An 18995-nucleotide genomic window follows, 5' to 3' on the forward strand; every position below is an offset into this window, starting at 1 on the left:
TCTATTGGCCTACAGCTCTCGCGGACGTCAGGTAACTAGTCCGCCGATGCCAATGATGCCAATTCTTCACCAAACAACAGCACATCCCTGCCTACAAACTGATCACCATACCACCCTCTTGGCCCTTCGCATGCTAGGGGCTCGACATGATTGGCCCACTACCCACGGCGCCTAGAGGATTCTACCGAGTACTGGTGGCAATCGACAAGTTTACCAAGTGGATCGAGGTTAAGCCAGTAACCTGCCCCAAGGCAGACAAAGTACTCGACTTCCTCGATGAAATTATCCACCGCTACGGCTTCCCCAACGCATCATCATAAACTTGGGCTCCAATTTCAACAATCACGAGTTCTGGGAATACTGCAAGAACAGTGGGATCGATATTTGATACATCTCCGTTAATGGCTAGGTTGAGAGCACCAATGGGATGGTACTGAAAGCTCTTAAGAAAAGGATACATGACATCGGAAACACAAAAGGGGGCAGGTGGCTCAAAGAACTACCCAATTCCTCTGGGGGGCTCCATACCCGGCCATGCAAGCCTACAGGGCAATCTCCCTACTTACTGATCTACTAATCCGAAGCTGTCCTCCCTGCCGACGTCATGTGGAAATCTCCAACAGTCAAGCAGTATGAGGAAGGCGCAGCAGGAGAAACAAGGCGTCTAGACTTAGACATCCTAGAAGAAGCTCGTTGTGCAGCACTCATCAAGTTTGCAAGATACGTTGAAAGAATCCGCTGCTATTATGATCGCAACGTCGAAGGACGTTTGTTCAATATAGGCGATATGGTCCTCAAGCATATCCAAAACACCAATGGATTGCACAAGCTAAATTCACCATGGGAGGGATCGTTTATTGTCTCTACGGTCACCGGACCTAGGTTGTATAGGCTCCAACATCTCTCTGGTGAAGACATCGATAACTCATGGAACATTGAACAACTCTGTCAATTTTATCCCTAAATTTTGACTTACATATTTATGTATATCGGCCATCGGCCCTAGTTGTAGAATTACAATTCAATAAAGTCTGCAAAATTGCCCAAATTGCAGCTTGTAATGACAAGTCTGCACATCTACAACAAGCTATTTAGCTCCCTGGGCAAAATTGTTCAAATACAGCTTATAATAACAAGTCTGCAAAGTTTTAAAGAGTTATTCAACTCACTGGATAAAATTATCCAATCGCTGGTTTGCAAAAGCAAGTCTGCAAGTAAACTTCATGTGTTCGTCAAATCATTGGACAAATCTATCCCTTATCAGCTTGCAGAAAAGAAGCCATCAATACTCCAGGGGTTAACTAAAATACCTGAGATACTTTCTATTAGATAAGTCTGTCTAGTCGCGGCTTGTAATAACAAGTTTGCAGTTCCATATTTTCTAGAGCACAATATCAATACAACGCAGAGAGGTTGTAAAAATAGGCTCTAGTCGAAGAAACCCTGAAGAGACTACTCGCCCAAGAGGTCTAACTACCCAGATACCTTGAGTACTCGTACTCCGCAGAAAGGAGCCGCATCCTAAGTACTCTACATCATGTATCTGAAGAGGCTCATCAAACAAGCCTTGTGCGTAGACACTCACATCTACCGTATGAGCAAATATTAGGGGAGATTGTGTGATGCACTAAAAATAACAAGTCGAAAGCAACAAAGCTTGCAACAAGACTTAGAATTATTTACATTTCAAGACATTCATATCATATTTACAGTACAAGAATTAATGTTTTTGATATAGAATTACTCAAGGACTAGATGATTTGCTACTTCTTCCACGATGGGATCCATGTCTTGCAAGTACTGCTGAAAGAGTTCGTCCAAGCAGTCCTCCGCTATTCCCTCTGCAATAGGAGCTAGATCAGCTTGAGGATAGAAGGACTTAACGAAGCTCAACAACTGCTTGGAGACAGACTTTGCCATGTTCTGAATGTAGCTGGTGAATTTCGCTAGCACGTCCTTGAGAACTTCGGACAGCGGTCGGGGATCTACACCCTCAACTGGGGGCTCCACCTTGTCCGCTATCGACTGGAGTGGTTTGGAAATCTCCTTCAGAGCAAGTTTCACAGCCTCCAGCTTGGCTTCACGCTCCTGAATGGTCTTCATGGCATTAACCAAGTCGATCTCACCATCTTTGCGCATCTTTTTCTCTTTCTTCAGGTGATGATCCAGGTTCTCATATAATGATACCAGCTTATCATGTTGATCTGTCACCCAGTAGTAAGAGTTCTTCCACTTGGTGACTTGTCCCTGGAGATCTTCTTTTGACTTCTCGAGCGCTGCACAAATAATACGCAAGAGGATCAGTATTACAAATAAAATCAATACTCGAAATCCAATGAGGAAGAGCAATTACCCTCCATCTGCTGGTTCAATGACTTGTTGCACCCCTTGAGACGGTCATTTTCCTCCTCCAGCTGCTGGATGCGGTTCTGATACTCAGCGGCTTGTCCGTCATACTTCATCAGTAGCCGGGAGGAGTTCTCCCTCTCCTTAGCAAGTTCCTTTTGAAGCACCTCAGCACTGAGTACTTAGTCCCTGTAGCCTTGAAGCATCTGCGACTTCCAGCGGGAGCATTTAATGACATCCTGCATCACAGAGTAAGTGCATCACAGAGTAAGTACTCGAATCAGAGCATGGGTACTAATTACTAATTACAAGTTATGGAAGAAGCTAGATCAAGCATACATCTGCATAAGCGCCAATACGACGGTGTATCTCCAACATCTCGGCTACCATATCCAAATCAAGCAAAGGGTCATCGATTAGCTGGATATCTTCAAGAGTGATTTCTCTGGCCGCCAGTGGATCCGCATGAGTTTTAGAATCAGTTGTAGTGAGTGGAACCACAACAAGACTTGTCGACAAACCGGGCTCGTGAGATGAGTCGGCAGCCATGACTTCCAGCACTTCCGCTGCTTCAATTTCCACCTCTGGCTCGGGGGCTACGAGAGTAGCTAAGGTACCAGAGGTAGTCAGCACCATGTCTTCAAGCACTTGTTGCTCGGGGGCTGGCACTACAACATCAGTCAACGACAATATAACATCCTGCATCAATGCTGCTACAAGAGATACAACACCTGAATTGCTTATCATCGTAGGACGTTCTTTTGGCTGCAGACTAGCTTGAGCTTGGGAAACATCCTAGACCGAGTGGCTACTGCCATCAGTCACGGGCTTCAGCCTAGGCCCTCCAAGTTCCACATCAAAGGATTTTCTGCATACAGTAAAGTTTCAGAGACATAAAACAAGTCGATCATGAGCTACAATTAGTACTCAAAAGGAGTAGCAAGGCATACCTTGTAGATCTCCTCAACTTCAGAGAAGGTTCCCCTATCAGGCGCAATGGCTTGATGGTCAAAAATGGTTTCTTTAGCACGACTTGAAGGGTCGCAACACGACCATCGCCAACCTTCGTCACCATCTCTATTTTTTGAGTAGTTCTTGCGCCAGCAAGGTCCACCTCAGCGACAGGAGGTTTTGGATCATCTTCAATTTTGATCACCTCCTCGATGATCGGCAGCTTGTGTTGAGCGGCTTCATCAGCCGCCTTCTCCATCTTGGTCACCTCTTTGAGTACCTACAAACCACCAATGCCATCTTGAGTAGACATGGTGGCATCAAAATTATCTACTGGGAGTACTCGATCCTCACGATCTTGTCCTTCCTTATAAGTAATTACCACAGAGGGTACATCTTCTGCGGTGATAGACTTCTTGATGGCTGGCTTCACAACGATGGACTATTTCTTCCTTGTTGGCGGAGGAATCACAACCTCAAGATCATCATTAGCCGTGCGCTTCATCGATCTCAACGACGATCCGACCTTATTAGATGGTCGGGCCTTGACTTCGAAATCCTCCGCAACATCAGAACTAGAGCTGCTGGAGGCCTGGAGTACTTCTTCTTCCTTCTCCTCATCACTTTCCGCGCTCTCTGCTATATGAACACGAGGAGCAACTTTGCAAATGTCTTCCGATCCAGGAGGAGGAGGCGCAGAGCAGTACAAATTGACATCTTCTTGCACAGAAAGATAAGTTAGTACACTCAAACACTATACAATAAGTACTCGGGGGCTATGGCCACGAGTACTTACAGGAGGCGGATTGGTGGCACGGAATTCTTGTACAATGGTGGGGATCTCGCCCACATTCTTGAACATCCGTTTCAGCCTCACCATAATCTCATTTTTGCTAAGTTCCTCAGAAGACAGCCTTGATGGGTCATTAACACCCGAGTACTCGTAGCCCTAGTGGCATCGCTGCTGCAGGGGCTGAATTCACCGCTTCATGAAGCTGAACGCTACTCCGACTCCAGTTAATCCTTCTTGTTTCAGTTTGGATATTCTCTGCAAGAGTTTGGGTAGTTGCAGGAAATCTCCATGAGTTGGCTCATCCAGACACTGGTTGTTCCAGGTGGGGCGGTGTCCTGTCAGCTTAGGGAGCTTGGGGTCGTGGTTTCCAATGTAGCACCACTTCTCCTTCCACCCAGCATTTGAATCTATCAGCTCATAGTCCAAGTAGAGGTTGTTGAGTTTCTCTCTCATCTGAATTCCGGCACCTCCAACTACCTGGGTGTGCTCCCTCTTTGGTTGAGGCTTCACTCGGAAAAACTTTCGAAAAAGCTTCACATAGATGCACAAAAATAGCGGTGTGCAGAATGTCATTGGGGTTTAAATGAACTAGCTCTAACTTGTAATATTCCAACAGACCTCGGAAGAAATCAAATGCCGGCAAAGTAAGACCACGCTCGATAAAGTGAGCGAAGATTACTGTTTCATCCGGGTACTCCTCCAATGGCCATGGGTTGTCACAGGCGGATCTCCAGTTGATGAAATCTCGATCTTGGAGCAGATTGGCAGCCACCAGCGCCTTGATCTCTTCCACTTTCAGAGATGATCGTTTCCAAGCACACACAGGAGTTGGAGGCGCCGTTTGATCTGTCTTCCCGTACGTGGGTGCCGGCAATTGTGGCTCCTTCTTTTTAGACTTCTTCTGCTTCCCGCCCTCAACCACTTTGGATGCAGCAAATTTCCTCCCCATCCTCGATGTCACGAGTTTCTTCTGTCGCATGTGCTTGGGGGCTGAGTGGTGGGGGACGGCTGCGCTAACGCTCAGACATTGGGCAGCGGCGGCGCTAGGGCTACAGTATGGAAGTTGAAAGAGCAGATGGCAAAGTTAAAGCGGAAGGGATGATTTCCTCCATTATTTATAACCGCAGCGTAGTAACAACAGCGAGAATAAATAAATATTCAGGTTCCCGAAGATTTCACGGCACCTGATTGGCAGTTACCTCTATTTTTCGAAGAGATAAGATTTCCATTTTAGAGATGGTCACGTTGACCATAGGTTGACCCTTATACCCACGAAACTAGTCGGATAACGGCTCGGTGGCTGTGTGCCACGTGCCCATCGATAAAAAAGTTTTTTCTCTGGGTTTTTAAGACGAAAGTAATGCAAATTACAGATTTACCCTCAACCTGATTCTTCGATTCAACCTAAGGCTCAAGGGCTACTCCATATGGAGTACAACTTTCGTTGCACTTCCATATAAAATTCAAGGTTGAAGGACTAAGTTAGATGAGACTTGAGCACATTCTAGCCGCATGGCAATACTCAAGTATCTTTGAAGACTCAACCAGATGAAGTACTTGAAGAGCACCAAAACTAGTCGGAGAAGGTTACAAAAGTACTCGGATCTACTGCATTTGACTAAAAAGTACTCGGGGGCTTGTCAAACGTACATCTATGGGCCCATCAGAAAGTTTGGACAGTCCTAAATATAGGGCTAGACACCAAGACGTATCTGACATGGAGACTATGACGCAGGACGGCATGGTCTACGTGGCAAGATAAGAACTAGTCGAGGATTAGGAAAAGTACTTGTAGCAATAAGAGTAGAACCCGTCTAGTCAAATCCGACTAGTATTTTTGTAAATCAACTGATCTATAAGCCTGCCCCTGGCAATATAAGGCAAGGTAGGAACCTCCTCCAAAGCAATTCAATCTAACCAACACACAGGACGTAGGTTATTACGCAATCTAGCAGCCTAAACCTATCTAAACACCGATAGCGGAGCAAGGGGACGCAGAGGCCTGCGCCCCCTCGCCCCCCTCCCCCACTACACACACCGTAGCTCCTTAGTTATTTTGCTAATTACAAGGATTAGTCCAAATCAATATCAATCCACCAGCCCATGAGGTCACAACAATATGTTCTAACCTTCCAGCGACATGGTGCACGTCGATTCCACTCCAGTTCTGTCCGTGTGCTAGAGACATCGAGATGCCGTCGTCCGACCGTCTGCTTGCCATGACACCACCATGCGGCGGTGCCGTTCTCCCAGGCCAGGGCATCTGCTGCTACAGCAGCATCGTATAAGATGGCAATTTGGAAGCCTTCGATTCAATTTCATGTTTGCAACTTAGTTAGATTGATTGGGTGGAGGATGCTAAATGCACATGTAGATCACTCTCTACTCAATGCCTCGACCCCCTATGGTCAAATCTTGGCTCCGCCCATCAGTTACATGACATGTCTCCTTTTCCCAATTCAGTTCCGACGTGATACGGCGATAAGGAAATACGGTCTTAGGTAGGAGCGAACCTAGGGCATGAGTCGAGAGAATGCATCCATGAAGAAAAGTTGAATTTATGAATCTTGTAGGTGGTGAAAGTTTATCAGTCACCTTTGATTCAAAAAGTTAGGTGGGGGCATATGCCCTCACTGGAGTACATATGGGTTCGTCCATGGTCTTAAGTATGCAAAAATTGGGTGGGGGCATGTTAGGGAGCACTAGGATGCCACTACTGATCCATCCCTCGAGATAGGAAAACATCTCAATGGGCGTTGCTTGTATTGCATCCATCCAGCTCTCTTCAGCTAAGTTATCTACTAAATAGCTGGTCATTCAACCATTATTGTTGAGTGCCAGATAAAAAAACACCCAAGTTATTTGTTGTTGGTGTTGTAGCATCACATCGTTTTTTTGTGTAATTGAGAAAACTTTAGATTGATACAGGAAAAAAGGACAAGATCAAGTGAGTGAATCAGCTTGAACAGAAGTTTGAGCGCATTTTCATTGCATACATACTCGAAAATAGTTTAAACGCATGCAGTGGCAAATCTAAGAGAGACTAGGGGGCTCAAGCCCCTCTACTGCCTGCGACATCATGGAGTCCCCTCAGCCCCCCGGTGCCAGACAGAATAAAGCAAAGAGGATTGGAGGAGAGGAGAATCCGATCGTCCCGAAATGTGGAATGTCTCATGGTAGCTGCACACGATCTGACTCAGTTTACTCCTATGGAGGGAATGAGTGCTGCAAAACTGATAAACGTCCTAGTTGCGGTGGCTTCAAACTTTGGGCACTGCTCTGTAGCAGCAACACATATTTTAACATCGTAGTGCAAGTATAATATGACGCCTGATGCCACACTCGCGGCAGAGAACGTCGCCACACCTGTGATCTGTGAAAATAAAGCATATACGTGAGGGATCAAGATTAAAATGACTGAAAAGGATGGCATTACAAAGTCTCTGAGAGCTCACCGCATCTCCGAATGCTACCTAGTGGTTTCTTAGAGTAGCTATGGTGATTATTGCGTCAAGGTCCAGTAAGCCTAGCCCGAACGACCACACTGATTGGACACCAGTTGCTGCGACAAGGAAGCTAGCAAAACCGCAAAAGAAACACTTCAGTTAACTAGATTTCTCATTAATTGTGATAAAAATAATAAGACAGTTCAACTTCAACCTGAATCCAGGCACGGTGAAGAAGTCGTTCGCGGAGACCATTGCGGCGAGCGCCAAGGCAGCAGTAAGAAACTGCACTGCGCGTAACGCAAAGCCGGAAACCGTCATCATGTACTGACCAGCAAAGGGATCTACGTGAAAATATAATGGTAAAGGAATAATATCTTGACGCAGTTTCGGTGATGCATCAATGAATCGAATCCGATGTTTCAGAAGATGGCAATGGAATAATTCCCTGTTCACCGTTGCCGCCACCGCTGGGACGGAAGCGCAGCGCGAAGGCATCGTGGCAGTGGCGGAGGCTACATAGGAAATCGATCTACGAGATTAAAGTGAAGCAATGCACGACACCTCGCTAGCGAGATCCAGCAAAAAGCGCATATGATGCTGGACGACGGATGGGCATTGGAGCTAGTGTGGCACTGCTCCATTCCTCCAATCCTCCATCCCCTAAAATAGGCAAAATTGGGTGGTGGTGGTGCATCCTGCATACATCCGTTCCTCTCGGTGTACATAATCATCGAGCCTACCATCGAGCATCATTTGAGTGCGAGACAAAAAACAATAGTTGCCCTTGGTGTTGTGCTGCTGTATAGGCATGCAGCAGCACAAGGCCATGGCGGCCTATATATAGTTCATAGTTGGTAATTTTTATCAAGGGCAAGAGAAACGGTAGTAGTATGATACAAACCGTTCACTTCAATTTATATACCCCTAGTCAGATTCATCCTACATATTAGAGCAGAGGATAATTGAAGTTTTTGTACAATTATTTACAAAGAAGATGATGCTCATTCCGAAAAGAAATAAGAATAGCAAGTATGAGGCCTGTCGTGCAGATTCCAACATCACCTCCAAAAAATGCATATAATTGTGTTCTCCATTCCCAACGCAGTTCTGGGCGTGCGGTGTGATTAGGCCATATATCCTTGTATCCCCGTTACATGCACATGATAAATTTTTTTTTCCAGAGACAAGCATGGAACAAGGCGCGCACTAAACGAAGCATAGATAAATAAATACACCTATTAACGATTTGTAATCAATAAATACATGAGGAACGCTATAATCAAAATAAAAAAGAGTTGCTTGCTCTAAATTTAGTGTCTATGCATATGATATTTTGGCGAACATGTTTGGACGACACCCCCCAATGTATAATTCCTGGTGTTCGTGGTTGTGTTGGTGTTCCTCCGTGGTGCATTCATCTTTTGGAATGCTGGAGTGAAGTGGCTTTGCACCTGTTTGGGGTGCAGGACCAAATTGAAAGATATATCTCTGCCTTTTTGGTCTGTGTGATGTCTTGTCTTCTTATTCTCTTTTTTGAGGGGAGAAATGAACATCATATGTTAGCAGCTGGCAGGATATCTCTTTGGCAATTTTCTCTAATTGTTAGTAACATGTCCTTGGTGAAAGTTCTTTTTTGTTAGGTTCTTACTAATTTGGTCCTCCATGTTCTTGCCGGTTACACTTTTATTTCACCCAACAGTAGCTTACAGTACATTAGGCACAAATTCTTCAGATTGTGTCAGCTAATAGTTGAACGCTATTTATTTAATCTTGATCAGCTGCTTGTTTGAAACATACAGGATATATCTGCTTTTTTGTCTGTGTGGTGTCTTGTCTACTTACTCTCTCTCTCTCTCTCTCTCTCTCTCTCTCTCTCTCTCTGGAGGGGAGAAATGAAGATCATATGTTTGTCGAAATACATGAAGTCTTATCTTTGTCGGCCCAAATCCAGCTGTCTTGGCTGCTGCCTGCCTTTCCGCGGGCCCCCCTCCTTGTGTGGGCCCTGTATCTCAATGCAGTTGGGCCGTGCACGTCCAGCGAGGGGCTGGAAAGCTTTGGGCCCTTAGATTGTACCCAAATAAAACCTTCTTGGTCGCAATTCCCTCGCCCTCTTTTTTCGTCCTCCCTGGTCCTGCCCGTGGTCCCGAACATTCCATGATGAACCTGCCGGAGCCGTCCCTGGCTCCCTGCTGTTCTGGAGGGAACGGATCAACAATCCTCAGCTCTCCCGTCACTCGCCGTATGTACGTATCCGTATAGCTCGAGTTGAGCTCTCACGATCAATACAGTCTTTCAGGGGGGCAGAACCCAGCTGTCCCGTATAATTGTCCGCACGGACACAGGGGCGGGGCATGCTTCGGCCCTGTCCAGTGTCCAACGCTGGCTTTACCTCCTGCGTTTCATGCTCGTCCAGACTCCAGACCATTCACCGTCGTCAGAAAACACGACCATGAGTTTTTCTTTTACTCGGATCTCATGAGAGCTGAGTCGGTTTATGTTCTTCTTTTGTCGGAGTCACTTGATGTGTTGGAACTGAAGAACAGTAGATGTGTAGGATTGCAGTGACGTGGATGCACAAAAGGAAATCGTAGACAGCGATACTGACGGAACATAAACATATATCAATTCAAGAGCCAATGAACCGAGAACCATTACGCAAAATGTCATCCGATGCGGTCTGGCAGCATGTGCGTTTGCGGGGACATGATTCGGACCTCTCCCCGGTATCGATAGCATCGCTTGCGGCTGTTGCTTGACGTGATCGGCTCGGCCACTAACGAATTTAAGGAGGCGCTGCAGAAAACAATATAATCAAGCTCCCTCCGATCATTCCTCTTTGTACAGTTTCTGAGAATGAAGAAGAGCTGTTTGGAAAGCTGGGCAGGTATTCACTTGACAGAGCTAGTTTTCAGTAACCCAGTTTCTTCCAGAAGGTATAACGCATTCTTAACTTACAGGCTGCCTCCATCGATGCTGATCGCTGAATGAAAAGTTCAGTAATCTATGCCCATTGCATGGTCCGTCAACTCATGACTGTCCGTTATCTGAGTTTGACTTTAAACTAAACAACCAGAAACAAACGGCACAATTCCGGCAGGATGCGGCAACGGCGGGTCGTCGGCGAAAGAACGAAACGAGCCCGCGGAAGGAATCGCGCGCCCCGTCACCCCAGCCCAAGTGCCCAACTTGCAAATAGTTACCTCGATTTGCAAATAGTTACAAACTCTCGCAAGGGGGGAATCATTGGACGGATCGAATCGTGGCGCCTGCTGATCCGTTGGATTCGAGATCCGACGGCTACGACGCGTCCCTCCCCGTCATGCAAAGACGCTGATGCCATTACCAATCGATGCGACGGCTGCCGAGTTGGGTCAGGCTCAGGCGCGCGCATTCGCACGGGAGCGCCGGGCTCCTCGCTCCGCCTCCGCTTTATAAGCCGTTAGTCGCGAGCCGTTCCAGCCTAGCTGCACGAAACCCAGACCCACACCAGTGTCCTCTGTCCAAGGTCTCTCCATCTCGAGCTACCAGCCTACCACCGCGCCGTGAGCTAGCGGCAAGAGTAGAAAGCCATGAAGAACCCTGCCGTTCCGGCCAAGAGGCGCCACGGCGGCGGCGGCGCGGGGTTCGCGCTCGGGTGCGGCTGCAAGGACGCCAAGAGCGTGTCGGTGTCGGTGTCCTCGTCCGCGTCGCCGTCCGCGACGACGGGGACGTCGACGACGACGACGGTGACACGTCGCAGGAGCGCCGGGGCGAACCCGTGGGCGTCCACGACGACGGACACCCTGACGACCCTGACGTCCGCGTCGTCGTCGTCCCTCTGGGAGGACGCCGTGGCGGAGCTGGGATACAAGGACGGCGGCTGCAGGATGCTGCCGGAGAGCTCCGTCGTCACCACGCCGAGCTTCTCCGGCCTGCTGCGCGAGCTCAGCGAGCTGGAGCGGAGCGTCGCGTCGTGGGGCGCGCGGAAGGGCCAGAACCGCCACGAGGACAAGCTCTCGCCGCCGCCGCCGCCGCGGCATGAGCACAGGAAAGCCAAGGGCGACGCCAAGGCGGCGGGCGACTTGAGGGCGGCCAAAGAGGCCCCCTTCGGTGATGCGGCCGGCGACGGCGGCGGCGCGGGGCTCGAGGGCAGCGTGGCGGTGGTGAAGCAGTCGGACGACCCGCTCGGCGACTTCCGGCGGTCGATGCTGCAGATGATCGTGGAGAACGGGATCGTCGCCGGCGAGGACCTGCGCGAGATGCTCCGGCGCTTCCTCACCCTCAACGCGCCGCACCACCACGACGCCATCCTCCGGGCCTTCGCCGAGATCTGGGACGACGTGTTCGTCGCCGCCTCCCTCGACTGCGCCACCCCCCGCCGGGCCTCCTCCGCCTCCCGCCGCGAACCAGGCTGTAGGCCGCCCGTGCCCAGGACGCCGCCACGCCACCGCCGCTCACCACAGGCGTGGCGCGTATAATGCCTGCACTTACCGTATACCGTATACGTGCATCGTCTTTTGTTACCCTGGCAATGTACGTCACCTGGAACCAAGATAAGTTCATTCCATACCATTTTCCCCGTGAAAAAAGGAAGAAAATGCGGCAGTACCTTTTTGTGTATTTGCACCGGTGAACATGCTAGATCGAGTGAAGGATGTTTGTGGTACTAATCATGGCGCGACCTGGTGAAAAGGGAAAGGACGTGAAAAGGCGTTGCTTTCTTTGTAGTTTCGGAATCTGGATCGATGGCGACGGGCGCCATGGACGGTGAACGGAGGCCGGGCCCGTCGTCGCGCTCGCACGCGTGTGCCCGTGCGCGCATGGAGCTCAGCAGCGGTAGGCGCGAGCGCAAGCGGGTGGCAACAGAGCGAGGCGCGAGCGCGGCCGCTGCCATGCCGCGCCCGCACCGCGACCTGCGCCATGATCAGCACGGCAACGTCGGAGCGCGTCCCTTTCTGCCACCACGGCATTCTTTTCTCCTGTCGTCCGTCCCCGCGCTCCCCCGGGGCCAAGGTTTCCTGGCCGTGCCAAAAGCTCGTACTGTGGCCGACACTGGTCCAGCTCGTGCGTCGCCACAGTCACACGCGCTGAGCGTCGCTAGGCTTCAAATGACATCGCTGCCAAAAGTACCAACCTGTGTTTGTTGCGCTCGCGAAATGACCCTAATAATGAACATAAACATACCCATCGACTGTACCGGATCAAATCCAAATCAAATCATCACGCTCTGAGCCTGTGAAAGATCTGAAGTTTCCGGCCCTGCTCCGGTCGCCCACCGTGGGCATCATATCGGCATCGTACCTGGCGCCGAGCGGCGAGCGGAATTGGATGCACTCGACGCAATGATGCGCGGGTACTGTACGGTGTATGTACGCTGCAATGATGCGCGGGCACGCATCGTATACGGTCCTGCACTGCATACGGTGTATGGACGTATGCTGCAACAGCAAGGAATCCGGGCCGGCCGGGGCAGCCACCAAACATGCCGGCATGTAAGGTGCACCTAATTTCTTCCCGAGGCGGACACGGGCGCTGGCGCCCTTTGTTGTTTCGCGTGGACGCGATCGGGCCATCGGGGCACAGACAAATCCCTCGCCCAGCCCCGGCGTACGGGCCACGGGAAGGGACAAGGAGGGGCGCGCCCTTGGCTCGCAAGCGCTTGTCCTCACCTCCGTCTCCGGCATCCTCCCTACGTCACCGCGGTCAGGCGATCGACGACGCGTGCGCCGGTCTCTCTGGACTCTGATGATCTCCGAGAAATGCTCCCGCGGTGCGAGCAGTGACCGTCATCGGAAGTACCGGACACAGGTGGGGGCGTTAGCGTCGCATCGGAATCTGATTCGTTCACGCGGGCCATGATGTTGTAGGCAAGGACAGTTTGCTTCAGTTTTCTTAGGTCAGTTTGGTACTGTAAGTATACTGTAATAAGAGTACGTACGTACGTACGTATGTATGTACGTACGTACGTACGCGTGCGCGCGCACATAAGATACGGCCATAGGACGGTACATGCACCTAGGCTTGGAGGAGCACTTGCAGCCTTTTTGAATCGGAGCAAGTTGGGACCTGTTTAGTTTCTCCAAACTTCCTGTTTCTCCAAACTTCCAACTTTGACACTATGTAAAAAGAAGATTCCCCGTCACATTAAATTTGCGGTATATGCATGGAGTTTTAAATGTAGACGAAATTAAAAACTAATTGTACAGTTTTGTTGTACTTTGCGAGACGAATCTTTTGAGCCTAATTAGTCAATATTTGGACAATAATTCACAAATATAAATGAAACGCTACAGTATATTACAGTGCTACAATAGTGATTTTGTATCTTCAAAGTTGGGCAACTAGACTTTGATGTTGAACGAACTGGCGACTTGAACCCCGCCGGCAAGATGCAGATGCGGCTGCTGCGGCCTGCAGGCCACCAGCGTACGAGAACGTGCGTTGTCTTTGCTTGGCTTGTCAGAGACGAGCGCAAGACCTACGGGGCTTACGGCGGTGACGACAACTATACGCCACATTTTTTGTCTTACTGATGCGTCCTACCTTTGGCCCCGCTCGATCCCTGCTCGCTCGATTGCAGATCTACGGAGCACTAGCCACAGTTTATTTGGAGCTTGACAACAGCAGTGACGACAGCTGTACGCCACATTTGTCTCACTGATGCCCCGTAGCCCTGTGGAGCTCCCACCGGCTTCGGCTGCACCTGATGTTACTGTTCATGCAGTGTAGTGATGTTTGCGGGAGTTAATTTTCTCTTTCCTCTTACTCCTCACAGACGTTGGAGGAGCCGGTGGAGCCACAAATTGTGACTCCTCTGGCTCCGGCTCCGACTCCTCTAACGCAACAGTGTGCGTGTTAGGAGGAGCCAGAGCCGGTCAGAGCTCCTACAAACACGTCCTAAGTGCTTACTCGCCTATAGAGTAACCAGTTATCCCCAAGGTGCTTACTCGCTTATAGAGTAACCAGTTGTCCAGTTTGTTAGTGTTTGAGCGCTACTAAACAATAATGGGTAGCACTAGCCGCAACATAACTCGGGGTATCAAACACTCGTGGAGCAAAACTTACGAAGCGCCATGCATATCAAGATTCAAACTTTATAATCTTTGACCAATGATTTTAATTTTTTATTTTTTAATGTAAACTTGATATGGTTGGATTTGTAATCAAATATACTCTCCAATGATTATAAATTTATAGCCATAAATAATATAATATAAGATAAATAAAGTTTAATTGAGAGATGGTGCCATCCCATATCACGACTAATAAACAACAACGGAGGAAGTAAGCACGAGAGGAGTCGCTGGATTACTATTTCCTTTTACTGCTTGACAGCAGGTACTTTGATTAATGGGCAGTGGTCGATCGAGACTGCCCACAGACGGTCATCATCTAAATCCTGCAGAAAAGCAGGAAGACTGCCTGAAGAATGCGGCGTCTTGCCTGCCTCAGGGGTACAACAGCAGTTCAGATAAGACCGTATCCACCATTGCCTTTGCATGGTGCAAACTGCAAAGGTTCACGCTTGCACCTGACGAATGACGATTGCTGCCACCCAAGTCCCGGTTACACGGCACGCACAATCAGCTAGGTTGCTTCCCCCACCCCATCAGTGACGCAGCACTCCCGTTAGCTCTCCCAATATTCGATCAATAATTTATCTTATAAACTTCTGATTTTAGTTTAGTAAGTGCAACAAATTATTTAAATTTGAACAATTTTTCAAGAATAGATTATGTGTGTAATGTGCACCTAGAAAGTTAAAATATTACCTTAAAAGTAAAAGATCATCAACCTTTATAGGTTCACATTTAATTGTGATGAAATTCACTTCATTTGACTATAATTAAAATATATCTATGTAAATTAAGTTTTTATCAATTTAATTAAATGGTAATGCTTTTAGAAAGTATATGGATCTAGATGACACCTGAAGCTAAGTTTAAGGGGCTAGATCTGCATTTTAAGAGTATAAGGATTTAAATGACACCCGAAGCCAAGTTTAAGGGGCTAGATCTGCATTTTAAGAGTATAAGGATTTAAATGACGAAGATATGCATTTTGAGAGTACGAAAATCTAAGTGACACGGTTTTAACAATCCAATTGTTTTTTTAAAGTATGTCCTCACTTAACATTTATCTAGCTCCATCCTGTGTGCGCGAGTCCGACGGCTCGAGGACATGCGAGGCCCTGCTAGGAGGTGCTGGCCCGATGCAGTGCTTGTCTGTCATCCTGAATGATGCATGTCCGCCATGAATTGTTGTGTGGCAGAATGTTGGCCCGGATGCAGAGCTACTATTTTCTTGCTCTTTTTTTTTTTGATCAACTCGTTGATGGCTGCTTCTTTCTTTCTTTGTAATTTTCCAATCCTTTAACTGGTCTATAACGAACATGGGAAAGGGTACGAATGTCCTATCCTATTCGTATTTCAAAACCAATGGCCATCCAAACATCACGGGCCTCCATGTCAGCAGACAACGCGGTCCAAAGTTTCGTTGAGACACAATTTTGGACCATATGTCAATGTATTTTGCAATTTGATGTATCGTATTACTATGTTTCCTACTTGTTAGACTAAACTGAAACAATAGTGCAACTTTAGTAGGATGACACTGCATTTCAAGAGTTTAGGGACCTATATGACACACGAAACCAAGTTTAGGGAGTAAGATCTGCATTTTGAGAGTATATAAATGGCATTCGAGCTCAAGTATAGGGAGCCAGATATGCATTTTGAGAGTACGGAATCTAAGTGACACAGTGAGGCAAGTTTAAAAACCGGCTATGCACTTTACTCAAGTTTTAATATAGTGAAAAATTGCTAATACTATGGCAGCACAACAGTGACAACAAGGAACTATGCCAAAAATCCAGACACCGAGAAACTTGACTTGACATAGGATGCCCTAGCAGATAACATGAGTCAAGCATGATTCCTCAAGTAGAGAACGATTGCATTGGAAAGTCTTGTTTTCATTTTGTTTTTGAATTATATTTGTATAGATCCAGAATTATGGGATATTATTTGCCTATTTTCTTTGAATTTGTTTAAGTTTGGATGATGTCAGTCTTCATTTAGAACTGTGATATTGAGAGTATCATTGCTTTTAAAAATGCAAGTCAGACTATATTTGTCTATTTCTTGTCAACTTTTCTCACTTACGAATGTTGTAGGTTTGGATCCTGCCCAAATGCTATGGCAGTCAATTTAGCATCTGCACTCGAACAACTTTAGTGATAATGAGCTTGTTTTTTTTTGCAACATGCTAATTTTGTGTCTTAGCCCTTCTCATGTTTCCAGCATGCGCAGAAACTCTTCCCTATCCTCGTCAGCATGCCACGTGTACGTAATACACACTTCTTATGTACGGTGGACTGTATATGTAAACAACAAACAACTAACATCGATGCAACTTCGTCTATGGTGGATACACTTTACTTTTTTATTAAACTCTAAAATTGTGAGAAGAAAAAAAAAGAACAGAGGAGCTGGAGATTCTTTTTGGCATTCTGGTGTCTTTAAAAGAATTTCTTTCTTTCTAGATCCGGAAATTGGAGTTAGAAGAAGTATGTTTTTAGGATCCATAACAACAAAATCTTACCAAAATTAGTGAAGGTTCTTGTAATTAAAATAGTAGAATAAGGATGAACATAATGGTTAAGATTTAGAATAAGGATGAACATAATTTTTTAACCACCAAAATAATTTCAATTGTTATATTATCCGGTGTCCAAGGCAAAGCAAAAATTGCCAGTGCTACACTGGTTCATACGCCATTAGTTCACACAGAGATTGTGATCTGACACAACAAGAAACTGCAACTGTACAACTACACATGCGCCAGCCTTGTGACGGTCCAGCCAGCATGCATGCAGTAGCAATTAGAGACCGGTACAACTGTTTGCGTCCAGATAAGAAGATGATCCAGAATGAGAAGCCCATGAATACAGTCGATTAATACACGTCCTAAATCCTAATAGGACTAGTAATAATAGTTACTCCTTAGTCCTTACGTTACACAACTATAATAGCTCACGCTCATTAACCCCGTGCCTCATTTAGCATTTGCATTGGCGACATGTCTACAGCTTAAGTTACAACTACAGTACTAGCTAGAAAGTTAACTCACCATATTTGGATCCTCATAAGCGACAACCCATGTCATCGAATTCTCATAATCTCATCTCTCCAAGCCACCACACAGCTTAAATTACACCTACTTTACTAGCTAGCAAGTTAACTCGCTATATTTGGATCCTCACAAGCGACAACTCATTTCATCGAATTCTCATAACCTCATCTCTCCAAGCCACCAAGTATTAGCTATATAAGACGAACCTTTGATGATCTACCACACCAAACTGCGCCGACGCTAGATACATTGGTAGGGCTGACACAATCGACCTCCGGCGGCGGCGACGTGCATAGGTACGCAGAAGCAATGGCGCCTCCACGCCGGCCGAGCATGGGGCGGCAGAAGATCGAGATCCGGCGCATCGAGAGCGACGAGGCACGGCAGGTATGCTTCTCCAAGCGCCGCGCGGGGCTCTTCAAGAAGGCCAGCGAGCTCTCCATCCTCTGCGGCGCCGACGTCGCCGCCGTCGTCTTCTCCCCCGCCGGCAAGGCGTTCTCGTTCGGCCACCCCTCCGTCGAGTCCATCCTCGACCGCTTCCTCGACACCTCGCCCGGGGCGGGGGGCGGCCTCTCCTCCGCAGGCGACCGCGCGGTCTCCGAGCTGAACCGCCAGTACGGCGAGCTCCGCGCGCAGCTGGACGCGGAGAAGGCGCGGCAGGAGCGCGCCGACGAGACCATCCGCAAGGAGCGCGCCGCGAGGAGCCAAGCGATGGCGTGGATCGACGCGGACCTGGGAGCCATGGGCCACGACGACCTCGTCGCGTTCTGGGGCGCGCTGATAGGCGTGCAGGCCGCGGTGGCGGCGAGCGCTGACCAACTGCTGCGCGACGCGCTGCTCGTCGGGCGCAGGGGGCGGCAGCCGGCCCAGCTCGCCGGCGGCGCGGCCTTCGACGTCGGCGCGTTCGGCGTTGGCATGCAGCCGCCTCCGGGGTTCGCCGGAGTCGACCTGCAGGTGCAGGGGTTCGGAGGACAGGCTACCATCCTCGGCCCCTCCTTCTGAAGTGATCGAGTGCATGTGTTTCTTTTAGCTTCGGAGATCCATCGTCACAAAAAAAAAGTCAAATGTCCAGGCAAAGAATATACAAAGTTCCAAGTATCAAAATGCGTTCAACACATATGCACATACGCTCAATACTCTTAACGGTTGAACCATAGACAAAGTTCCCAGTACCAAAACACGTTGAACACACATGCACATATGCTCCAAACGTGCAAATGCTACGAAACATAGAACCACACGGATGAAAACAAGGTCAGGTATGTGATGATGCCCTGACCACAGCTGTGAAATTCGCAAGGCACTTGCGTGTCAACAGATCCCCTTCAGTCCCTTTATTCGGC

General features: G+C 48.2%; 2 protein-coding genes across 2 annotated transcripts; both read left to right on the forward strand.

Moving 5' to 3' along the window:
• Window positions 1–11014: 11014 nt before the first annotated feature.
• Window positions 11015–12138, forward strand: LOC101756268 (transcription repressor OFP8). Its single transcript, XM_004953387.2, has one exon. The coding sequence runs from the start codon at window positions 11109–11111 to the stop codon at window positions 11994–11996; it is 888 nt and encodes a 295-aa protein (XP_004953444.1). The 5' UTR covers window positions 11015–11108; the 3' UTR covers window positions 11997–12138.
• A 5420-nt stretch (window positions 12139–17558) lies between these two features.
• LOC101756665 (agamous-like MADS-box protein AGL29) lies at window positions 17559–18769 on the forward strand. The gene has a single exon (XM_004953388.2). It carries the CDS (start codon window positions 17962–17964, stop codon window positions 18652–18654), a length of 693 nt encoding a protein of 230 aa, XP_004953445.1. The 5' UTR covers window positions 17559–17961; the 3' UTR covers window positions 18655–18769.
• Window positions 18770–18995: the final 226 nt, after the last annotated feature.

Source organism: Setaria italica, chromosome I (assembly GCF_000263155.2).
Source record: "Setaria italica strain Yugu1 chromosome I, Setaria_italica_v2.0, whole genome shotgun sequence".
NCBI lineage: Eukaryota > Viridiplantae > Streptophyta > Magnoliopsida > Poales > Poaceae > Setaria > Setaria italica.

Bases quoted from the DNA above. Each gene is read 5' to 3' on its own strand.
- LOC101756665 (XM_004953388.2), top strand. From the start codon at position 17,962: ATGGCGCCTCCACGCCGGCCGAGCATGGGGCGGCAGAAGATCGAGATC.
- LOC101756268 (XM_004953387.2), top strand. From the start codon at position 11,109: ATGAAGAACCCTGCCGTTCCGGCCAAGAGGCGCCACGGCGGCGGCGGC.